Source organism: Belonocnema kinseyi, chromosome 10 (genome assembly GCF_010883055.1).
Source record: "Belonocnema kinseyi isolate 2016_QV_RU_SX_M_011 chromosome 10, B_treatae_v1, whole genome shotgun sequence".
Taxonomy (NCBI): Eukaryota; Metazoa; Arthropoda; class Insecta; order Hymenoptera; family Cynipidae; genus Belonocnema; species Belonocnema kinseyi.
In genome coordinates this window covers 5,725,371-5,748,582 of record NC_046666.1, presented here as the reverse complement: position 1 = coordinate 5,748,582, position 23,212 = coordinate 5,725,371, and the positions used below count along the sequence as shown (strand labels likewise).

At 24.0% G+C, this 23,212-nt stretch overlaps 3 protein-coding genes across 3 annotated transcripts in view; all 3 read right to left on the bottom strand.

Annotated features, from left to right (window-relative positions):
- The window catches only part of LOC117182015 (serine/arginine repetitive matrix protein 2-like), a 112,788-nt gene extending 111,427 nt beyond the window's left edge, over window positions 1–1,361 (bottom strand). Inside the window, exon 1 of the mRNA XM_033375033.1 lies at window positions 1,146–1,361. The gene's annotated coding sequence lies outside the window, so the exon portion shown is untranslated. The remainder of the gene's footprint in view (window positions 1–1,145) is intronic.
- Window positions 1,362–4,946: 3,585 nt separating this feature from the next.
- Window positions 4,947–17,614, bottom strand: LOC117181661 (alpha- and gamma-adaptin-binding protein p34-like). Its single transcript, XM_033374564.1, has 6 exons — window positions 17,332–17,614; window positions 13,444–13,613; window positions 13,248–13,362; window positions 9,384–9,542; window positions 5,586–5,705; window positions 4,947–5,510 (listed from the first exon to the last, which is right to left on the bottom strand). Exons 1-6 carry the CDS (start codon window positions 17,414–17,416, stop codon window positions 5,332–5,334), a joined length of 828 nt encoding a protein of 275 aa, XP_033230455.1. The 5' UTR covers window positions 17,417–17,614; the 3' UTR covers window positions 4,947–5,331.
- LOC117182014 (26S proteasome regulatory subunit 6B-like) overlaps window positions 17,485–23,212 on the bottom strand; it is a 33,772-nt gene continuing 28,044 nt past the window's right edge. Inside the window, exon 7 of the mRNA XM_033375032.1 lies at window positions 17,485–17,647. Within this exon, the coding sequence (XP_033230923.1) occupies window positions 17,485–17,647 (163 nt within the window). The remainder of the gene's footprint in view (window positions 17,648–23,212) is intronic.

Here is a 23,212-nt window from a genome sequence, read left to right as displayed (position 1 = left end):
ATAAAAAAGTCAAATTTTCAGCCAGAAAGAGAAAAAAGTGGATTTTTTAAGCAAAAAGATGAATTTTTAAATAAAAAGAAATAAATTTTCAACCAAAAATAGTACAATTTTCAGTTCAAGAAGTTATTTTCAAAGAAAAAGGAAAGAATGAATTTTCAACAAAATACATAAATGATCAACAAAATAATTGAATTTTCAACAAAAAAAAATTCAAATTTTCAACCAAATAGTTAAATTTTCAGCAACTGAAAAAAAAACGATTTATCAAAAAAATATAATTTTTAAACTTAACGAGGAGAATTTTCGTTTTTATTTATTAATTTAATTTTTAATACAAAATAGTTGAATTAATAAAAAAGTCAAATTTTCATCCAGAAAGAGAAGAAAGTGGAATTTTTAAGCAAAAAGATGAATTTTTAAATAAAAAGAAATAAATTTTCAACCAAAAATAGCACAATTTTCAATTAAAGAAGTTATTTTCAAACAAAAAAGAAAGCATGAATTTTCAACAAAATATTTACTAACGTAAAGCTTCGTTTAAAAATTAATAATCATTGTCAAATGATCTCGGAAGTTCCAAAAATACATACATTATTTACTCCGTTTTCACAATGATAAAACTGAAATGAACGATTTTAAAAATCTCTCATTTTCACTCGATATTTTCGAAATTATAAACAAATAGTAAACAAATAAATTCATAATTACTGAAAGAGACTATTACACGCGAAAATTCTATGACATTTGCAAATCGGAGGAAAATAACTCCGATCGAAGACGTTTACGACAAAATGTACTTTTCTCCTGAACTTAAAAACCCACAAACTATAAACTGATAAAAGGGAAAAAACATCGAAATCAATACACAATACTAAATAAGGAGAATTACTTATTTTATAAACTGAAACAAAATGTTGGCAATTGTTTCTAAGGATTGCATATCTCATTTTTTGTTTCTTTTTTTTTGCCCTTTTCCAAGCCAAAGAAAGCCTTTAGGTTATAAATAAAATTGGGGAACGTCATTAGCGTAACGAGTAAGGAGCATAAACCAATTATCTTTAACATAAATAGGAAATTAAAGCCGGAAGCTCCGTTTGCAAACCCATACAAAACGGAGCAGCGAAGGCGGTGAGGTTCTGCCTTACCTCGTTCGAAGTTTCAAGAGGTCGAAAAATCCAAATTCCTCATTTTGTCGCTATTTTTTCAGATGAAGGTCAATGCGAACTTCTGAACTTCACTTTTTCCGTGCAATGGGTGATTTTGTAATCAAACTATTTAAACAAACACAATTCACAACACAAAACAGAGAAAACAGGCATCCGCTGATGATGCAGACATCAGTCATCCAGACAATCAGACATCTTGGAGAATCAGGGTTGACAACTGTGTAACGCTAATTTTCTTGAAGGCATGGTCACGTGACTAATTCTTTTAAACAAATTTATTTTGTAAACTGACAACTCTAATCAATTTTTTAGAGCAGAAAGATATAAAAGAATCGAAGCCGAATGATTATTTTGTATTGAAAATTTAGTCGAATTATTTATTGACAAGTTTGTTTTAAAAAAAATGGTTACGAGACGGGCTGTTACCGTGCCCTTAAAACTACGCGAATATTTTTCGTATCTTAAATTAGAGATTTTTTTCACATTAGAATAGAAAACTTGTTTATGGGTTAAATAAGTCGAGTTGAGGTGAATTTATTTTGAATAGAAGAACATATATTATGGAAATTAACGTTTGGCTTGGGGAAAAATTCTTTCAAGAAAATTCTAATTTGACTATTTTAGTGTAAGGAAACATAACCTCCAAACAGGCAACATAACCTTGTTTGGATGCGTTATTTATTTAAATCCGATATTAGTTAATTGTATAAAAGAATAAAGTAGCATTTTTCGAATTTTAAAATATAATAACAGCAATGAATTTGTAACATTAGTATTTTGATAACAAGAATTCCAAGAGTTTGAAACCACGGAAGTGCTGCCACTACGTTAGAGAGAAATATTCAAAATAAGTTTGGAAAACAAGTTTTGTAATTGATGGAGTTAATTATAAATTAATATGAAGAATGTAAGCAATTCCATTCGATCTATTAAAATAAATGTCAAAATGTCCGGAACGTAGAAATTAAAACGAATTTAATTTCTTTAAAAAATCTAGAGTTGAACATGAAAATTTAGAAGGCTAAAATTGTATCCATTTAAAATTAGGAACATTATTCAATTACTGAGATATCGATTTCAGATAATTTAATTCTTATCTATTTTGATTTTTTAAAAAAATCATTTTTAACTTTTTAATTTCAAATCGTTAATTTTTTAACGCTCTTTTTGTACAATTATTATTCATTCTTTAAATTTTCTAATAAAATATTAATTAATAATTTTGAATTGAAGCGCTAAAAATCAAATAATTTTAGATTAGGAAAAAATGTTAAAAACAATATTGTGAGTGGAATAAAAGGGAATTGATGCCGCAAAATTTTCGAATGTTAAAATTCCCGAATAAAAATAATTGAAAAATTGTTTAGAAATAAATAAATCAAATAAAAAGTAATCAATTTCTTAAAATAAAAAATATTTTCATAAGTTAAAAGTATTTTATTTTTTATTTTATTACTGAACAATTTTTTCATTCAATTATATTTTTAATCTAAAAAATCTGCCGGCATCGCGGGCACATTTTTATCGCCCGCTGGGCGCGCGGTACGCTGCGCTCAGAAATTTGAGCGCGCGACTGTTGGCTCTGGCGCTTCGCGCTCGATAATTTATGTACCTCGCGCTACGCGCTCGATCTTTCGGCATAGACTCTTTAAAACTAAAGGTGAAAATATCAACAACAGTAATTTGATGATTGTGAATTCTCTTTTGTTAAAGCTCCTTCGGCTTTAACGAACACATTTTCATCGCGTATCTCGTGCTTCGCACTCGAGTTTATCCCTGGAATTTTTTATCATTCCCATAATCATTCCCACACACGAGACTGAAAAGAAATTAAAAGACAAAAGTTGTGATAAGTATGTGTCCACGCAGCGGGCATATTTTTTTTTACTGTTAATGACGTTTTTCATGATTAAATCCAAAACTACGCATCCTATCAAAAAGTGGATGATAACAAATTTGTAGACCTTTTTCGAATGCAGAATTTTTGTATATTCATCTTTTACCGTATTTTGCAAAGTTTGGCCGAAAAATTGTAATTTTTGGATTTTTCATTATTTTGTATGCTGTCAAAATTTGAATTTTTGATTTTTCAAGAAAATTAAAAAAGTTTATGCGATAATCTTGTAGGGCATTAAAAAAGAAACATGTTTACTATGAATAACCGTACAGAGAATTTTTGAATTTTGAAAAAAGTGACCTCAAAAATATTCAAAATGTGCCCACTTTTTTAATTTTTAATACCTGAACTACAGATCAATTGAAAAAATCAATAATTAATTTATATTTGCATCAGATAAGCTTGAAACATTTTATATACAAAAAATTTAAATTTCAAAGGCTTTTATTATTACTCAAGTCTTCAAAAATGGATTTTAAAATTCTTTGCATTGAAAATGTACGCTTAACAATTATTTAATAATCGAAGAAGCTTGCAATAGAACTGAAAATAAAATTTGAAATTAAAATTATTTTTGTGTTATATACTGAACTACTAAAAGATCCCGAAATATAAAATTTCCGACACTGTAAAATTCACAAATTTGGAAATTCAAGAATAATACAATTTTCTAATAAAAAAATTCCCGAATAGTTTATAATATTGGGACTGAAAATTCGCGAAAAATAAAATTCCCAACACACAAAAATTCCCGAATAATAAAATTTCCTGATAATAAAATTCCTCAATTTGAAAAATTCGCAAATAATAAAATTCCGGAACAATTTATAATATTGGAACGACTTTTAAAATCCCGAAAAATAAAATTCCCGAATAACAAAATTATCTAATAATAAAATACCGAAATTATAAAATTACCCATTTGGAACATTTCCGAATGATAAAATTTCCAAACATTTTATAATATTACCGAACTGGAAAATTTCCGCCAGTTTAGAATATTAACGATTTTGAGAATTCCCGATAGAAAATTGCCGAATTATAAAATTTCAGAATTTAAACAAATAACAAATTTTTTGTAATGAGAATTATTTATTTATTGAAAAAACAATAATTGAACAAATATTTATCCAGAAATACATTTTTTCAATTATTGTTATTTAAAGTTCAAACAATAATTTTAGAAACTTTAAACATTAAAAATATTTCTCTTTAATAAAAAAATAATATTAATTGAACAAAAAATTCTTATTGCAAAAATTCGGGAATTTCATAGTTCGGATATTTTAAAATTTGGCAATTTTCTGTCGGGAATTTTATTATTCGGGAATTTTGCGGTGCCTGAAATTTTATTTTACGGGATTTTTCGGTCGTCCCTTAATATTACCGAATTCGAAAATTCACAAATAATAAAATTCCCAATAGAAAATTGTAGAATTATTAAATTCCCAAACTTCAAAAATTCACATTTTTTTAGTTAGTATTATTTATTTATTAAAAATACAATAATCAAATATTTCTAAATAAAGTATTTTTATCGTTCAAAGTTTCTAAATTTGTTTGAATTTCAATTAACAATGGAAAAAATGTATCCAGAATTATATAGTTTTTTAAATTCAAATAATAATGTTAGAAATTTAAAACATTAAAACTATTTTGTTATAAAAACATTTTATTATTGTATTTTTAATAAATAATCTTTATCCAAAAAATCGAATTGTTTAAATTCGGAAATTTTCTAGATCGGATATTTTATAATTCGGCAGTTTGGAAATTTCATAACTCGTGAATTTTTGAATTAAAAAATGTTATTTTCGAGATTTTTTAATCGTCCCTTATATCCCTGCATATTTAATTCTAAAAAATAAGCTAATATATCCATTACTTCCTGAATTGTTTAAAAACATTTATATGAACTTATGAGACTAAATATATCCTAGATTCTACATCTTACACTTATTATTCCACAGATATTCCACATAATTATACTTTTATCAGTACACTTTTTCAATTAGCGATAAAACTATAACTACCCTAAAACTTATTAATATCAATGTCTTTTTTTTTTAAATTTTTCATATTCGAAGTATGCTAAAAATGATGAAAATGAAATGATAAATTTAAAGTAGATAATCCAGTATCTGTGAGAGCAAATTTGATCTATTTACAATTCGTTCTAAAATCACTATCCAAAGTTAAAAATAAAATTCGTAAAATTTAATTAATCTATATAATAAAATAAAATAAAAATCTATAAAATGCACTGCATTAATCCAAATCGCTAATTTCCGATGGATCGCCTCCCATGGCTTTCCAAAAAGCTGTGACTAATTGTTCTGCCGCCACTTTTCTTTGATTAGTTGGCAACGAAGCCGCATGCTCCTTCATCGCCATTAATTGTCCAAAGAGTTCTCCAAAATCTACATTTTCGCTATCCATTATTCCATCTGTTTAAAATAAATTCAAAGAGATTAATTAAAATTATGGTTTTAAATTTTATAAATAATTGGGAAAATACTGACCAAATACGTTTTCCATTTGCAGTCGTTCTGAAAGATTCGATTGAGCGTCTATTTGAATATTTTCTATTTGTTCTCCAACTCTACTTATTTCCTCTATTGGTTCCCTCGTCGACGATTGATCTAGGTAATAAATAGACACCCATTTAAACCAAAATTGAACAAATTCAAGAAAAATTAATAAGACTTCAACAAAATTTAAATAAAACTCAACAAAATTCAAATGAATTATAAATCATAAATATTCAAGTTAATTAAAAAAAAAAATTATTGAAATGAATCATCCGTAGAATTAAGTGGAATTGAATAAATTTTTAAAAATTTAAATGAACTAAATAAATTCTGGAGAATTCCAAAGAACTAAACAAATTTAGGATTCCAAACAATAATTTTAAATCTCTTCAAATCTTTGAAACTCTACTAATTTATAATTCAAAAAGAATTAAAATAAATTAGGAATAATTTTAAAAATCGAAAAAATGCCACTGATTTCAGTAAAATTTGAGTGGATTTAGAGGATTTAAAGAAAATCAGAAGAATTCGATGAAATTTATAAAAAATCAAACGAAATTTAAAAGAGTAGGTTTGAAATGAGATTAGAAAAATTAAAGAGAATTCAAAAGAATTTGATGAAATACCTAAGAATAATTTAAAATGATTTTTAAAGACTAAAAGAATTTAGAATGAATTAATCAGAATTCTGGACGAATTTCAGATGATTGCAAAAAATATTTGAAAATCTCTGGAAATCTTTGCAACTCTACGAAATCCCTTACTTCTTGTGAAAAATTAACAAAAAATTAATTAAAATGTTTTAATTTCATAAAATTAATAAAACCCTTAGAAATTCCTCGAAATTGTTTTTATATTTTTAAAATGCCTTGGAATCTTTTAAAATACCCTAAAATATTTCCAAGTCTTTTAAATCACTTCAAACTATTGTGCTAAATGAAAAATTTCTTGTAATCCTTTTAAAATGTGCTAAAGCTCTTGAAAATGCCAAGGAACCAAAAAAATACATCAAAATATTCAAAATCCTTTTATTATTTTATCAATTGATAACTCCACGAAAATATTATTAAATCCCAAGAAGTTCTATATGAGATCTAAAGATATTTTCTTAAAGCCTGGAAAATTCTTTATTCTTAAATATTCTAAACGCTTTCAAATCTATTTAAATTATTCAAAATTAATTACAAATTTCTAGAAATCTTTCGACATTCCCTAAAATAGTTCAAATCCTACCAAACACCTCACGTTCTCGGAAATTTTATAAAATCCTGTAAAGCCTTTAAAAATTCCATAAAAACTTAAAAATCCTGTAAAATTGTTACATAAATGCCTAAACTCTAAAAAAAAATTCATCCTAAAATATTTCAAATTAAAAGCTCTTGAAATTATATAATAATAATTTATAAAATTATATAATTTTTAGGAATTTTAAGCTACAAAAATCAAATATTGAAAGTTTGAAAATTTTTTAACTGAACACTTCTTACATTAGAAATTCAATTATTTTCTTTTTAAATAGTTTATACATCCTTGGAAAGCTTCAAAATTTTATTTCAAAATCTTGAGAAATCTAGAAGTTTTTTGAAATTTGTTTCAAATTTAAAATAATTTGGAAATTTTTTCAGAACTTCTAAATATCCAGGAAAATAAAAAATAATTTTTTATTTTGAAAAATTAATTTTAGAGAATATTTAAAAAGTTTTTCAAAGAATTAAACAAAATTTTCAAAAAAGATTCTAGAAGATTTTAAGAAAACGTGCTAAAATTTGCATTTTTCAAATACAACAATTAAAATTGTAACGTTTTTTACTTATCTTAAATAAAAATTCAAATATTGCTAAATATTTAGTAATTAATCTTTTTTTAAATTAAAAATTTCAAATTGAATGGGTTAAATATTGAATATTTTAGACTAAAACAAAATTTTTAATTCAATAAGATTCAATAAAAGTTTATAAAATTTCAGTGACACGTTCACATTTGTTTAATGACTGAGAAAATGATCAATTTTCCACAAATAACGATTTTTTTCAGTCAAGGAAGAAAAAAATGTCATCCACACTATTGAATTTTCAACCTAAAACCAGAATTTTCTGTATAACAGTTGAATTTCCAATCAAAAAATATAAATTTTAAGCGAAAAAGATAATTTTTAACAAAATAATTAAATATTCAAGCCTAAAGAAAGTGAATTTTTGAGGAAACAGTCGAATTTTCAACAAAAACGAATTCTTCACAAAAATTGTAATAATTGATGTTTAAAAAAAAAAGAATTTTCAACAAAATAGTTAAATTTTCAAACGAAGACTATAATGTTTAACATAATAATTAAATTAATAATTACCAAAAAAAGACAAATTTCTAACAAAATACATTAATCTTCAAACAAAAAAGATCAATTTTCAACCAAAAATAGAAATTTTCAATTATCAGTAAAAAAATTAATTTTTAACAAAAAGAAAACGAATTTTTACCACAGTCGTGAAAATTTTAACCAAAGAGATAATTTTTCGACTGAAATGACCAATTCTCCACAAATAATGATTTTTTCAGTGAAGAAAGAAAACAATGTTAAACAAACTATTACATTTTCAAGCCAAAAGCAGAATTTTCTGAATAACAGTTAAATTTTCAATCCAAAAATATACATTTTCAACGAAAAAGTAAATTTTCCACAAATGAATTAAATTTTCAAGCAAAAAATAAACTACTTTTTTAGAAGATAGTCGAATTTTCAACAAAAACTAATTCTTCACAAAAATTGTAATAACTGTTGCTTCAAAAAAAGGAATTTATAAAAAATAGTTACATTGTCAACCGAAGATTTAAATGTTTATCAAAATAATAATTTAGAAACACAACATTTAATAGTTGATATTTCAACCAAAAGATTAATTTTAGATAAAAAAAAAGACAAATTTTCAATAAAATAAATAAATTTTCAAATAAAAAAGATAGATTTTCAACCAAAAATAGAAATTTAAAATAATCAGTAAAAAAATTCATCTTTAACAAAAAAAAACCGAATTGTAAACACAATGGTTCAAATTTCAACCAAAGAGATCATTTTTGGCCCAAAAAGACCAATTTTCCACAAATTAATATTTTTCATTCAAGAAAGAAAAAAAAATGCATCCAAACTGTTGAACTTTCTGTAAAACAGTTTAATTTTCAATCTGAAAATAGAAACTTCTATCAAAAAAGTTAATTCTCAACCAAATAGTTGTATTTTTAACGAAAAAGCACACTAATTGAAACCAAGCAAATTAATTTTCTACAAAAAAATACAAATTTTCAACTACAAATGAGAAATTTGTAACCAAAAATAGAAAATAAATTTTCAGTACAAAAAAAAAAGATTTTAAATAGCAAAAAACGAATTTTCCACCGAATAGTTACATTTTTAACAGAGATAAACCGATAAACAAATAAAAAATTTTAACGAAGTAGTTCAACTTTTAACCAATCAAAATTTTCAGTTAAAAAAATTAATTAAAAAATAAATTAAACGAATTTTCAACTAAAATTATGAATCTTCAACAAATACTTAAATTTTGAACCAAAAAGATAATCTTTATGCAAAAAAAAAAAAAAAAAAAACAACAAAAAGACTAAGCATGAATAAAACAATTTCAAATTTAAATTTAAAAATTTATGTTTATTTATTTACTTCCACAAAAAAAAATAACTTTTAACCAAAATATTTTAATTTTCAATAAAATTATTCAATTTTCCAACAAAACTGTTGCATTTCCAACCAAATTTAAAGTGAAAACCAAATTCTATTACCTTTTAATTTCATTTTGGACCACGTATGTGCTTGCAAAGCTTCAATGATTCGATCAATTCCAAATGAATTTCGCTCTGCTTCGAATTCATCGTCTTCCTGAAGGTTTGATTTTTCCAATTCTACCAATTCGAACTTTTGGGTCATGCACCACTCCACAACTAGATTTTTATAGAAAAAAGTAATAAATTCTGTTATATGTAAAAATACTAATTAAACATATGTTTTAAAAAATTGAAATTTGTCGCCTAATTAAACTGTTTCTTCATTCTCCGCTCTTAATTATATTATCTTGAATTCTTAATTAAAATTTTTAAAGAAAAAATAATAGTTCTCCAAAAAATTGACAATTAAAAATCAATTAAAAAAAACAATTAAATATAAAATTAATAATTAGAAAAATTTATGTTGCAAAATATATTGAAATTATCAGTTTATTTTTAAAAATATAAAGAATTTCTTCAATTAATTTTGTAAATAGAAATGTTAAAATAAGAAAATTTATTTCTAATCTTTCCAAATATTATTTATGGAAGATAAAATTTCCATGGTAAATTATTTTTTATATTGGAAAATAATTATATTCTTAATATTTTTCTACCTCACTATAATTTTTAAAAATTGTCAGTACCGATAAAAAAAATATTTTCGGATTTAAAATTTCTTAGGAAAACTAAACTGTTTCAAAAGGTATTTAGGATATATGAAGAAAAAAAAATTTTTTTTAATATAGATTTTTGACAATTAAAAAAAGTGAGAAGATTTATATGAATTTTTAAAAGTTTCATGATTATAATAATATTTTATTAAAATGCATAGGAAAATTTCAAATGATTTATAATTTTTAAAAAATGAAACAATTAAAAAAGATTTCAGAAAATTTAGAAAAAGAATTTAAAAGAGTGTAAGGAAAATTTTTAATTATGCAAGATTACAACATTTTAGAAAAAATTAAGTCAGCTTAAGAGATATTTAAAAATTTTTAAACGATTTAAAGATAATTTAAAATTTGTAAAGATTTCAATTTTTTATCTAAATTTTTGAAGATTTCGAAAAAAAATATTTAATAAGATTCCAAAACATTTCAAAGCATTTTTTAAATGGACAAAAAAGAATCTGGAACATTTTTTATAACAATTTTTTTTTTCAGGCTTGTAAATTTTTTTAGAAATGCTGAATTAATTTGAGTAAGTTTTAGAGACATAGAAGTTTTAAAAAGATGCAAACTTTTTAAAAAATTTGTAAAGTTTCAAGAAAACACATTTTTTAAGATTCGTAGGAAGTTTTGAAATGATTTTTATTTTTTTTCTTTAAATTGATTAAGAGAAAGTTTGTGGAGAACTTGAAAAATGTAATTTGAAGAGATTACATTTTTTAACAAAATGTAGATTTTTTAACATAGAGGAAAAAAAATGAAAGAAACTTTTTGGGAATTTTGAAAGTTTCTAGGAATTTTTAAAGGTTTTAATTTTTTTTCTTTAGATTCCTAGGAATATTTAAAATGAATTTTTATTTTCAAAACCTAATTTTAAGAAAATATTTAATACGATTTCAAAATATTTCAAAACATTTTAAAAATTGTCAAGAAAGAATCTGGAACATTTTTAAAACCATTTTTTTATTTTGCAAGATTCTAAGTTTCGTTAGAAAAATTGAATTAGTTTAAAAGATATTTAGAACTATTTAAGGTTAAAACAAAAAATTTAAGAAAATTAAAATCTAGAGATTTAGAAAAAATGTCAATTTTGCAAGATTTAAAAAAAATAATCAAAAGTTTCAAGAGATTACAAAAGATTTTACACAAATTTCGATTTTTGAAGATAAAGATAAAAAAGCTTTTCAAGAATTTTGAAAGGTTTCAAGAAAATTGAGAAATTTTCTTGAATGTCCTGAAAAAATTTCAAAGTATTTTTTATTGGTTCATTCTACATGTCCCGAAAAACTGGAGTTTTAATTTTAATTTTAAAAAATTTATCAGTTTTTTATTATATAATTTATATAATTATATAATTTTTTACAACGATTTTTTTAATTTTGCAGGATTTTAGATTTTTGTAGAAAAACTGAATTAATTTGAGTAAGTTTAGGATATACAGACGATTTAAAAAGATTCAAAATTATTTACAGACTTGAAAATATTTTAAAAATTAAAAAATATCTTTTTTTGAAGATTTTAAACCAGAAATTCCAAACTTTTTAAAAATTTTGAAAAGTTTCAAGAAAATACATTTTTTCAAGATTTGCAGAAAATTTTGAAATGAATTTTCTTTTTTTTTTTAAATCGATTAAGAGAAAATTTATGAAGAACTGAAAAAAAAATTCATTTTAAGATGTTAAATTTTTTTCAACAAAATGTAGATTTTTGAAGATGAGAAAAAAGAATAAAAGAAACTTTTTAGAAATTTTAAAAGTTTTTAAAAGAATTACAATTTTTTCTTTAGATTCCTGGAAATATTTAAAATGTATTTTTGCTTTTAAAACCTAATTTTAAGAAAATATTTAATACGATTTCAAAAAATTTCAAAACATTTTAAAAATTGTCAAGAAAGAATCTGGAACATTTTTCTAATTTTGCAGGATTTTAATTTTTGATAGAAAAACTGAATTAGTTTGAAATATATTTAGAACTATTTAAAGTTTTAGACAAATATAAAAATAATTTGAGAAATAATTAGAGAAAATTTCAATGTTACAAGATTATAAAACTCTATAAAAAATGGGAGTAAGTTTAAGATATGTAGAAGTTTTAAGAAAATTCAAAATGAATTAAAAACTTGAAAACAATTTAAAAACTCAAAAAATATATCGATTTTTGAAGATTTTGAACAACAAATGTAGTAACTTATTAAGAATTTTGAAGTTTAAAGAAAATATATTTTCTTAAGATTCCTGAAAAACTTTCAAATTATTTTTTATTGGCTGATTCTAGACGTCCCGAGAAATTGGATTTTTAATTTTAATTCAAGAAAAAATTTTTTAATAGGTTTTTTATTATCAAAAGTGGATTTTAAGAGAAAATTGAAAAATACTTCAAATTATTTAAAATGATTTTCTAAAATTTCAAAGAACGGCGTAGAATATTTTAAAGCAAAATGTTTTAATTTGTGTAAGATTGAAAAAAAATCCAAAAGTGTAACCGATATTTGGAAATATTCAAAAGATTTAAAAATAATATGAAACTTGTAAAATTTGATAAAATTGGTTAAAAAATTCAGACTTTTTGAAAAATTTCGAAAATACTTTTTGAGAATTTTGAAAGGTTCCAAAAGAAAATTAACAAATTTTCTAACAATTCCGGGGAAAATTTTTAATAATTTTTTATTTTGAAAAATTGTTTATAGGAGAAAAAAATTTCGAAAAAATTAGAAGCTTTTTAAGAATTTGAAAGGTTTCCAAAGAATAAACAAATTTTAAAAGATTTTCTCTTTAAAAAAAAAATAATTTTTAAAGAAAAGTAAAAAATATTTCAAAACACTTGAAATGATTTTCAAAAATGTCGCAAAAAATCTGGAAGATTGTACGGCAATTTTTTTAATTCTGAGTTTTAAAATGTTTGAAAACGTGAAGATTGAACAAAAAATATATTTTTCACTTTCTTCCAAACTACTAAAAGGCTTACAATTTTTTCAAACTGACACGAATTTTTTCTAATATTTGTTAAAATCCTGTAAAATAACAAAATTATCTTAAAAATTGTCTAGATTCTTTTTCAACACCACTGAAGTCTTTAAAAAATTGTTTGAATTAAAAAAATATATTAGGAAAAATTGATATATCTTTTAAAATGTTAACAAATAAATAATTCCAAATTTTTACATTTTATTCAAAATTATATAAAATAAAAATAAATGTAAACAATCTCTTACCTTGTTCTTTAACAGTTGGATCATTAATAGAATTGCAGACCAATAAAAGAACTTCAACGTCTGAAAGGGATGGTATTAGAGACTTCCAAGTGTCTAAGTTTTGTAACGCATGGTCCTACATAAAATGTGGAATATATTCCTTTTTCTTTTAACAAAATTAAGCGAAAAGAATGGAAAATTATTATTTTTTTCTCACTGATTGTGGTTCATGATGAACGATCAATGCTTCTACACCTTCGTATGAAATATTAGAGGGCAGATTTTGGGTCGCACAAAGTAAAACTTGGGCTGTGTAATACTTGTTATCGATATTCCATAAATAATATTCCAATCCTCCTTGTTCGGATATTGACTCGGCTCCCATATCTGTATGAAATTAGTCAACAAAAAAGAATTTTCCATAAAAGGCCGAATATTTAAAAAAAAATACTTAAATTTTCAACCAAAAAGATAAATTTTCAAACAAGAATCATTTTCTTTCAAAAACGACGATTTTCAATAAAATACATTACTTTTTAAATAGTTAAATTCAGAATTAAAAAAGATAATTCATCCAAAAATGGAATAGTTAAATTTTCCGTTAAGAAGATTGATTTTGAAAGAAAAAGAAACAAAATTTCAACAAATCATAAATTTTCAACTAAAATAATGAATCGCCAACTGGAAGAGATTAATTATAAACTATGAAAAAGTATTTTTAACAATAGAGTTTAGTTTTCAACGAAATAATTCTATTCAAACTAAAATGATTGATTGTGAACTAAAATGCTAAATTAAAATCAAAATAGTTGAATTTTCAAACAAAAAGATTAATTTTCTTCCAAAAGATACGATTTTTCATAAAAATGCATGAATTTTCAATAAATTTTATAATGCAATGATAAATTTTCAATTAGAATAGTTGAATTTTAAATAAAAAAATATGAATATTTAGCTGGAATACTTCATTTTTCAACAAAATACATGAATTTTCAATAAAATGGTTGAATTTTCAACTAAAAAAGACAAATTTTCAAGCAAATAGTTAAATTTCAAACTGCAAAAGATAAATTTTCAATCAAAAATACAGTCGTTAAATTGTTAGTTAAAAAATCAATTGGATAGTTGAATTTAAAATAAAAAAAGGTGAATATTTAACTGGATTGGACTGGAATACTTCTATTTTCAAGTAAAAAGATGAATTTTCAAACAAAATTATCAATTTTCTACCAAAAAATAAGATTTTTTAACCAAAAAAGTGAATTTTCAATAGAATATTTATATTTTAAGCTAGATGGATTAATTTTTAACTAAAATGATGAATCTTTACCTAGAATAATTAAATTTGAAACCAAAAAGATGACTTTTCAACTAAAATTATGAATATTTAACAAGAGTGATTGAATTTTCAACAAAAAAAAAACAAATTTTTAAACAAATAGTTCAATTTCAAACTAAAAAATATAAATTTTCAACCAAAAATACAGTGGTTACATTTTTAGTTAAAAAATAAATTGGAATAGTTAAATTTAAAATAAAAAAGGTGAATATTCAACTGGAATACTTTAATTTTCAACCAAAAGGATAAATTTTCAAACAAGATTAATTTTCTACCAAAAACGACGATTTTTCAACAAAAATAAATTTTCAAGGTAATATTTCAGTTCTCAACTATAAAAGACAAATAGTTGAATTTTGAAATGAAAAAATCATTTTCAACCAAAAATAAAATAGTAGGATTTCTTAATAAAAAATTAATTTTCAAACAAACTGATGAATTTTTAACTAAAATTATTAATCTTTAACTGGATTTTTCTACCAAAAAGATGAAGGTTCAATCAACAAGATTCATTTCTACAAAAAAAAAGAATTTTCAACAAAATACAAATGAAGTATAAACAAAAAAAGATAAATTTTCAACCAAAAATAGAATCGTTAAATTTTCAGTTAAAACAATTAATGTTTAACAAAAAAATGATTTTTTTATTAAAATAATGAATCTTTAACTAAAAGGGTCGAATTTTGTACATAAAAGATTCATTTAGAAGTAAAAAAAAATTATTTTGTAAACAAAAATTAAATAGTTTATTTTTCAGTTTAAAAGCTTAATTTTGAACCAAAACTCAAAAAAATTAATTTTTAGCAAGAGAGTTTAATTATCAACCAAGTCATTTTATTTTGAGCAAAAAAGAAATTTCCATTAAAATGATGAATATTTGATTGGAATACTTAAATTTTTAACCAAAAAAATACATTTTCAAATGAGATTAATTTTGTACCAAAAACGACGATTTATCAACAAAATACATAATTTTTTAAGAAAATATTTCAATTTGCAATTATAAAAGACCCATTTTCAATAAAAAAGTTCTATTTTGAACTATGAAAAGATCATTCACCCAAAAACAGAATAGTTAAATTACCAGTTTAAAAAATGTTGAAACAAAAAAAAAACAATATTTCAATAAAATAATTCATTTTCAAGCAGTTTGAATTCAAACAGTTTAATTTAAAAAAAGAGAGAATTTTAAATTAAAATGATGAATATCTTAATGGAATTCTTCAGTTTCAACCAAAAATATAAATTTTCAAAGAAGATTAATTTTTAACCAAAAACTAATATTTTCAGCAAAATACATAAATTTTGAATGTAATATTTCAATTTTCAACTAAATAGTGGAATTTGAAACTAAAAAAAAATCATTTTCGACCAAAAATGGAACAGTTAAATTTTTAAATAAAAAATTAATTTTCAAACAAACTGATGAATTTGCAACTAAAATTGTGAATCTTTAACTGGATTTTTTTACCAAAAAGAATAGAAATCTTTAACGTAAAAAATTGAATATTTAACGAAAGAGATTAACTATCAACCATGTAGTTTTATTTAAAAAAAGAATGATGAATATTTATCTGAAATACTTAAGTTTCCATCCAAAAAGATCAATTTTCGAACAAGAAGATCAATTTTTAAACAAAAACGACGATTTTTCAACGAACTATTTTAATTTTCAACTATAAAAGAAAAAATTTTAAACTAAAAAAAATCCATTTTTAAATCAAAATTAAATTGCAAATTAAATTGTATCATTTCAATAAATTTATATCATTAAAATTCATAATATGCATGGAAATTGAAACAGTCTTATTCTTATTCCCTTGTTTTTATAATTTTGTTGAATTTTTAATCTTGTTTTTTACGATTAAAAAAAACACGCTTCCTTTCAAAAAAATTTTTGTACAAAACTTGTAAATCTTTTTTGGTTGAATAAATTTTGCCTCACTCATTCTCGTAGCTTATATCGTTGTACTCAAATATAATTTTTTTATTTTCAATTTTGTTTTTCAAAAATAAAACAAACACAACTCATCATAAAAAAAGTAATTCCTGAAAAATTTGCTATTCTTTTTTAGGTGCACAGTTTTGGTCAATCTATCTCTTTTCGTATCTTGTTTTGTTTTCCGCAAAATGTAGTTATTGTTTTTTCATTAGTTTTTTTTGCGATAAAAATTTGAATTGTCGATTTTTTCTTAGCAAAACTTAAAATAAAAAATTTAAAGAATTTTCAAATTAAAATAAAAAGTCGTCTCAACATTTTTCAAACTATTTGTATAGTATATTTTTCAAAATACATGAATTTTCAAACCAAAAAGTGAAATTTTCATCTAGAAAAGATCAATTTGCAAACAAAAATATAATATTTAAAATTTAACATTCAAAAAAGTTAATTTCAAACAAACAAAAAAACGGAATTAAAAAAAAGTTGAATACAGTAATATAAAGCTACTTTTATAAATTTATAAATTTGAAAATAGTTATTTATAATTAACAAAACAAATAAAGAACTCTCTAATAACAGTTATTAAACATAGATATAAAAAGGGAAAAATGTCAATTTCATTTGCGTCATTTTTTTCGAGATTGTTTCGTTTTGTTTGGAGTTTTAGATAAAAACACTTTTTTTAATATATTACATAAATAACTAAACCAATCTAATAGATTTATCGAGAAACCCTTTTATGTAAAGCATTTACTTCGTTCAAAAAAAATATTTTAGGTTAAAATAACAAATGTTTTTAGGTTAGAATGCATATTGCGACTTACTCTTTGCAATTTCACCAGCTTTTCCGCTCGCATTACTAAAAATCAAGGCACGTGGCAAATCCTTCTCGAATATTAATGGATCCATCGAAATTCGATGCAAAAAACACAAAATAACTTTCAAATAGAATTGAGATCGTCTTAAAACCTCTAAAATCACTGATCTGCACCAACAAAAATTTCGTTTTCTCTCTCACACTCATAAAAATATCGTGATACAAATGTCATCACGTGATCTGTCATTTTTTCGGAGCTCGTTCTGGTTTTGACCATTCTGACCAGTAATTGACCCGATTTGACCGTTAATGAGGTAACTTTCCTTGAAATATACATTTATTCTTTTCTAAACAGATATTTTAAGACGTCAAAAAAGCCTGGCAAAATTTTCGGATCGGAATTCATTTCGAATCATGCCGAATATTATTTCGAAATCTGTGTCCGTACTAACTCGAAAAAATTCTACATACCGTAAGATTCAAATCGGTCAAAATTTAAAACAACTCAATCCGGTTCAATTCGACGAAATTTTCAATCCGATTAAATCCGAGTTAATCCGAACTAAGAGTGATAGATACTGAATTTTCAATATGAATGAATCCGAGTCCGAATTCATTCGGATTGAAAATTTGATTCGGTTTGAGTCGGATTAATTATTAACCGATTTCGATCGAACGAAATTGAGAACTTTTTTCGGATTGGTTTAAATAGATTCGGAATGTTTCGGGTACAGATTTCGGATTGTTTCGGAATAATTCCTATCCAAAACTTTCGCCTATTTAAAAAAGTTGATTTTTTACCTCTAATCTAAATTCCCATCTACCTTTTTAATCTCCTTTTCTCTAACTCATCCTATTCTACATCCATGTCAGCATCTATCTTTTCCTATCTCTTTGTCAATCTAATTAAATTCACGTCTATCTTTTCAATGCTCCCTTCTCTATCACATCCTATCATCAATTTTTTCTATCTCTCTGTCAATCTAAATTCCCGTCTATCTTATTTTTCATTCTCATGTTCTTTATTTCGTCATGTCCTATGTCTGCCTTTTTTTCTCTTTGCTAATATAAATTCACGTCTATATTTTTCAATCCTTTCTTTTCTATCTCATCCTGTCCTTCATCTATCCACGTCAATCTTTTTCTATCTCTCTCTCTCAATCTGAATTTTTAATAATTAATCTAAATTCACGTCCATCCTTTTCAATCCCCTCTTTTCTATATTGTCCTATCCTTTAACAATCCATGTCAATATTTTCTACCTCTCTGACAATCTAAATTTTCATTTATCTTTTTTAATCTCCTCTTCTCTTTTTCAATCTCTTTGTCAATTCTGCTCCACTCTAAATTCTCCTCTCTGTCTCATCCTATCCTATGTCCATCAACGTCTATCTTGTTCCATCTCTGCTAATCTAAATTCACGTTTGTCTTTTTCAATTCCCTCTCCTCTATCCCATTCTATCTTTTATCAATCGATGTAAATCTTTTTCTATCTCTCTGTCCATATGAATTTCCGTATCTCTTTTATTTTCATTTTTTATCTCATCCTATCAACGTCTGTCTTTTTCTATCTTCTTGTAAATCTAAACTCTCGTATATCTTTTTTAATTCCCTCTTTCCTATCTCATTAAATTCTTCATCAATTCATGTAAATATTTACCTCTCTTTCTCTCTCTGTCAATCTGAATTTCCATCTATCATTTTTATTCTCATCTTTTTTTATCTCATCCTATCCTAATATCCTACATCTATCAACGCCAGTCTTTTTCTATCTTCTTTTCAATCTAAACTCTCGTATATCCTTTTCAGTCCACTCTTCTCTATCTCATTCTATCCTTCATCAATCTATCTCAATCGTTTCCTATCTCTTTGTTAATCTATAGTTACATCTATCTTTTTTTATATATTTTTCATTCTAAATTGATTTTAATCTTGTTCAATTCCCTCTTCTCTATTTCATTCTATCCTTCATCAATTCCTGTAAATCTTTTCCTCTCTCTTTCTCTGTAAATCTGAATTCCCGTCTATATTTTTCATTCTAATCTTTTTTATCTCATCCTATCCTACGTCTATCAACCTGTGTTTTTTCCTTTTTTATCAATTTAAATTCCCTTCTATCTTTTTCAATCCCCTCTTCTCTATCTCATTCTATCCTTCATCTATCCACGTCAATTTTTTCTATCTCTCTGAGAATCTAAATTTTCGTCTATCTTTTCATTCTCATCCTATCCTATTTCTATCAACTTCTTTCTTTTACATCTCTTTGCTAATCTAAATTCACGTCTATCTTTTTCAATCCCCTCTTCTCTATCTCATTCTATCCTTTATCTATCCACATCAATTTTTTCTATCTCTCTGAGAATCTAAATTTCCGTCTATCTTTTCATTCTCATCCTATCCTATTTCTATCAACTTCTATCTTTTACATCTCTTTGCTAATCTAAATTCACGTCTATCTCTTTCAATGTACTCTTCTCAATCTCATCCTATCCTTTATATATTCACGTCAATATTTTTCTATCTCTCTGTCCATCGAAATTCCGGTCTATCATTTTTGATATCCTTTTCTTTATCTCATCGTATCCTATATCTATCAACGTCTTATCTTTTCCCACTTCTTCGTCAATCTAATTGAATCCCATCTTCTTTATTACATCCTTTCCTGCGTCTATCAATGTTTACCTTTTTTCATCTCTTTGTTAAATTGAATTCCCATATCTATTTTTTTCAATCTCCTCTTCTTTATCTTATCCTATTCTATTCCATCAATATATTTTTCTATCTATTTTTTGAACTACATTCACGATATCTTTTTATATACCCTCTACTATATCTTATCTTATCCTTCATCTATCCACTTCAACCTTTTACTCCATCCTACTCCACCAATGTCTATCTTTTTCTACCTATTTTTTTTACCTAAATTCACGTCTATCTTTTCATATACCCTCTCTATATCTTATCGTATCCTTTATCTATCTACGTCAATCTTTTTTCATCTCTCTGACAATCTAAATTTCCGTCTATCTTTTTCTATCTCTGCTAACCGAAATTCACATTTATTTTTTAAAGTCTCTATCTACTTCTATCCTTCTTCAATCCATGTAAATCTTTTCCTATCTCTCTGTCAATCCGAATTCCGGTCTATCTTTTTCATTCTCATATTTTTTTATCTGATTCTATCATATGTCTATCATTATCTGTTCTTTTTCTATCTTTTTGTCAATCTAAATGTCCTTCTATCTTTTTCAATCCACTCTTTACTATCTCATTCTATCCTTAATCTATCCACGTCAATCTTTTTCTATCTCTCTGACGACCTAAATTTCCATGTCTTTGCTAATCTAAATTCACATCTATATTTATTAATGCCCTCTTTTCTAGATTATCCTATCCCCAGTCTATTCACGTCAATATTATTCTCTCTCTCTCTCTCTGTCAATCGAAATTCCCGTCATCATTTTTAATGTCCTCTTCTCTATCCCATCTTATTCTACCTATATATCATGTATATATTTTCTATCTCATCTTACTTTCCATCTTTCAACGTCTATATTTTTTAATCTCTTTGTTAAACTAAATTCCCATATCTATCTTTTTCAATCTACTCTTCTTTATCTCGTCCTATCCTACTCCGTCAATATTCATATTTTTCTATTTATTTTTTACCCATATTCACGTCTATCTTTTTATGTAATCTCTTCTCTATCTTATCCTATCCTTCATCTATCCACGTCAACCTTTTACTATCTCTCTGTCAATCTAAATTCCAGTCTTTTTCATTCTCATCTTCTTTATCTCATCCTGTCCTACATCTATTTTTTTTATCTCTTTGCTTATTTAAATTCACGTCTATCTTTTTCAATCCCCTCTTCCCTATACCTTCTTATCCTTTTCTATCCACCTCAATCTCGCTGTCAGTCTAAGCTTACGTCTATCTATTTCATTCTCATCAGCTTTCTCTCGTCGTATCAGAAGGCTAATATCCAAATTGACGTCTTTTTCCATCTTCTCTTCTCTAGCTGATCCTATCTTTCATCTATCCGCGTCAGCCGAATTTAAAATAAAATTTAAATTTTTCCAGATTTTAAACAAAAAATGTCGAATTTTTTCAATAATTGTAAAGGACTTCAAAAGAATAAAAAAATTTCTTAAGATTCTTAGGAAAATTAAAAATGATTTTTCACTTTGACAAATTATTGTAACAGAAAGTTTAAGAAGAGTTTAAGAGGTTTAAAAAATTATCAAATAAGAACATGGAAGATTTTAAGAATTTTTTTTAATTTCCAGGATTTTCAAAAATTGTAGGAAAATTTCGATTAATTTTAAAATATATTTAGAGGTTGTGAAAAAATGTGAACACACTTCGTTTAAATTATTTCGAATAATTTCAAGTTTTCTCAAATTTTTTCCACAAATAATAAGTGTTCAATTGTTATTCATGCGTCAAAATTGAGCAATTTCCTTATAAATTGAACACTTTAAAAATAGTCTAATTAAAATTGTAACGCTAAAAGTTGAAAAGTTCTTTGAATATTTAAAGATTCAAAGCTTTCTATGTAAAACAATTCAGTTTCAAATTGTTTTCTTTTAAATATTTTGTTTGAATTTACTCGTCTTAAATGAACATTGAAATATTAAATAATTTAGACTCAAAATATTTTAAATTTAATAAAAGCCTTTAATTATGACTATATTATTATGGATTTATTTTTTTAAATTTCAATCGGGCATTCGCATTTGTTTAACTAATAAAACTTTCCAATTGAAACAGTTTAATTTTTTACGTTAAAATCTTCAAATTCCACAATGGTGAGTTAATTCCGAATTGCTTTGCAAAATCAATTATTATTCTATTTTTAAATCTTAAAAATCATTCATTAATTTAGATTCACAGGTTTTTTTTAAATCAAAAATCTTCGACTTTAAACGCTTCTAATTTTTAATTGTTTCTTTTTTCGAATTAAGCATTCTAAACTGAATAATAGAATAATTAAAAAAGATAATAATTCAACGAATGATTTTAAAAACTGATGGAATAAAAATTAAATAATTTAGACTCAGAATATTTTAAATTTAATAAAAACCTTTAATTATGACTATATTATTATGGATTTATTTTTAAGTTGTAAATAGTAAAACGCACGTTTACATTTTTTAATAGCTGAAAAAATTAATAAAAATAATATATTAATAAATGTATTTATTGAATTTAATATAAACAAATAATATAAAGGAATACCTGAAACTCTGAAAATAAATATATATCATTGATAAATCTTGAAAATTTTTATATAAAAATAAAATTTTCGGAATAAATGATTTATTAATTTTTATTTTAAACGAAAACTGTTTTTTTATTTTTAAAAATGAACTTCGAAGGCTTTTAATTTTTATTTGTTTGAATCTTCAAAACTGCAATTTTATTATTTAAAAAATGGTTAAAATCGAATTTGGGCATATTTTTCTTCTGAAAATTCGTAAAATTCCCGGTTTCCTGGTCCGGTGACCACCCTGTTTTTTATTTAAAAATCGTCGATTTTAAAAACTTCTAATTTTTTTTAACCTTTAAAATTATTTAAATTAAAATATATGCTTAAAAATCTAAAATGGAAAACTTTTAATGTGAAGAATTTTCGAATTAAGCATTCTAAACTAAATGATATAATAATTTATAAAAATCACTATTTAAAAAACGGTTGAAATCAAAGTTGGACAACATTTTTATTCTAAAAATGTTGTGAAATTCCCGGTCAGAAAATAAATTCACTGTGTCATTTACCGGTTTTTTTTAACCAAAAATAAAAGTTAAATTTGCAGTTTAAAAAAATTAGTTTTCAATAAAATTATTGAATTTTAAACTAAAATCGTAAATCTTCAACTGGAAA

Coding starts and splice junctions, on each gene's coding strand:
- LOC117181661 (XM_033374564.1), bottom strand. CDS start 17,416: ATGGATCCATTAATATTCGAGAAGGATTTGCCACGTGCCTTGATTTTT. Junction 9,543..13,247: donor TCCAACTGTTAAAGAACAAG/GTAAGAGATTGT, acceptor ATAAAAATCTAG/TTGTGGAGTGGTGCATGACC. Junction 5,511..5,585: donor GCAAATGGAAAACGTATTTG/GTCAGTATTTTC, acceptor TATTTTAAACAG/ATGGAATAATGGATAGCGAA.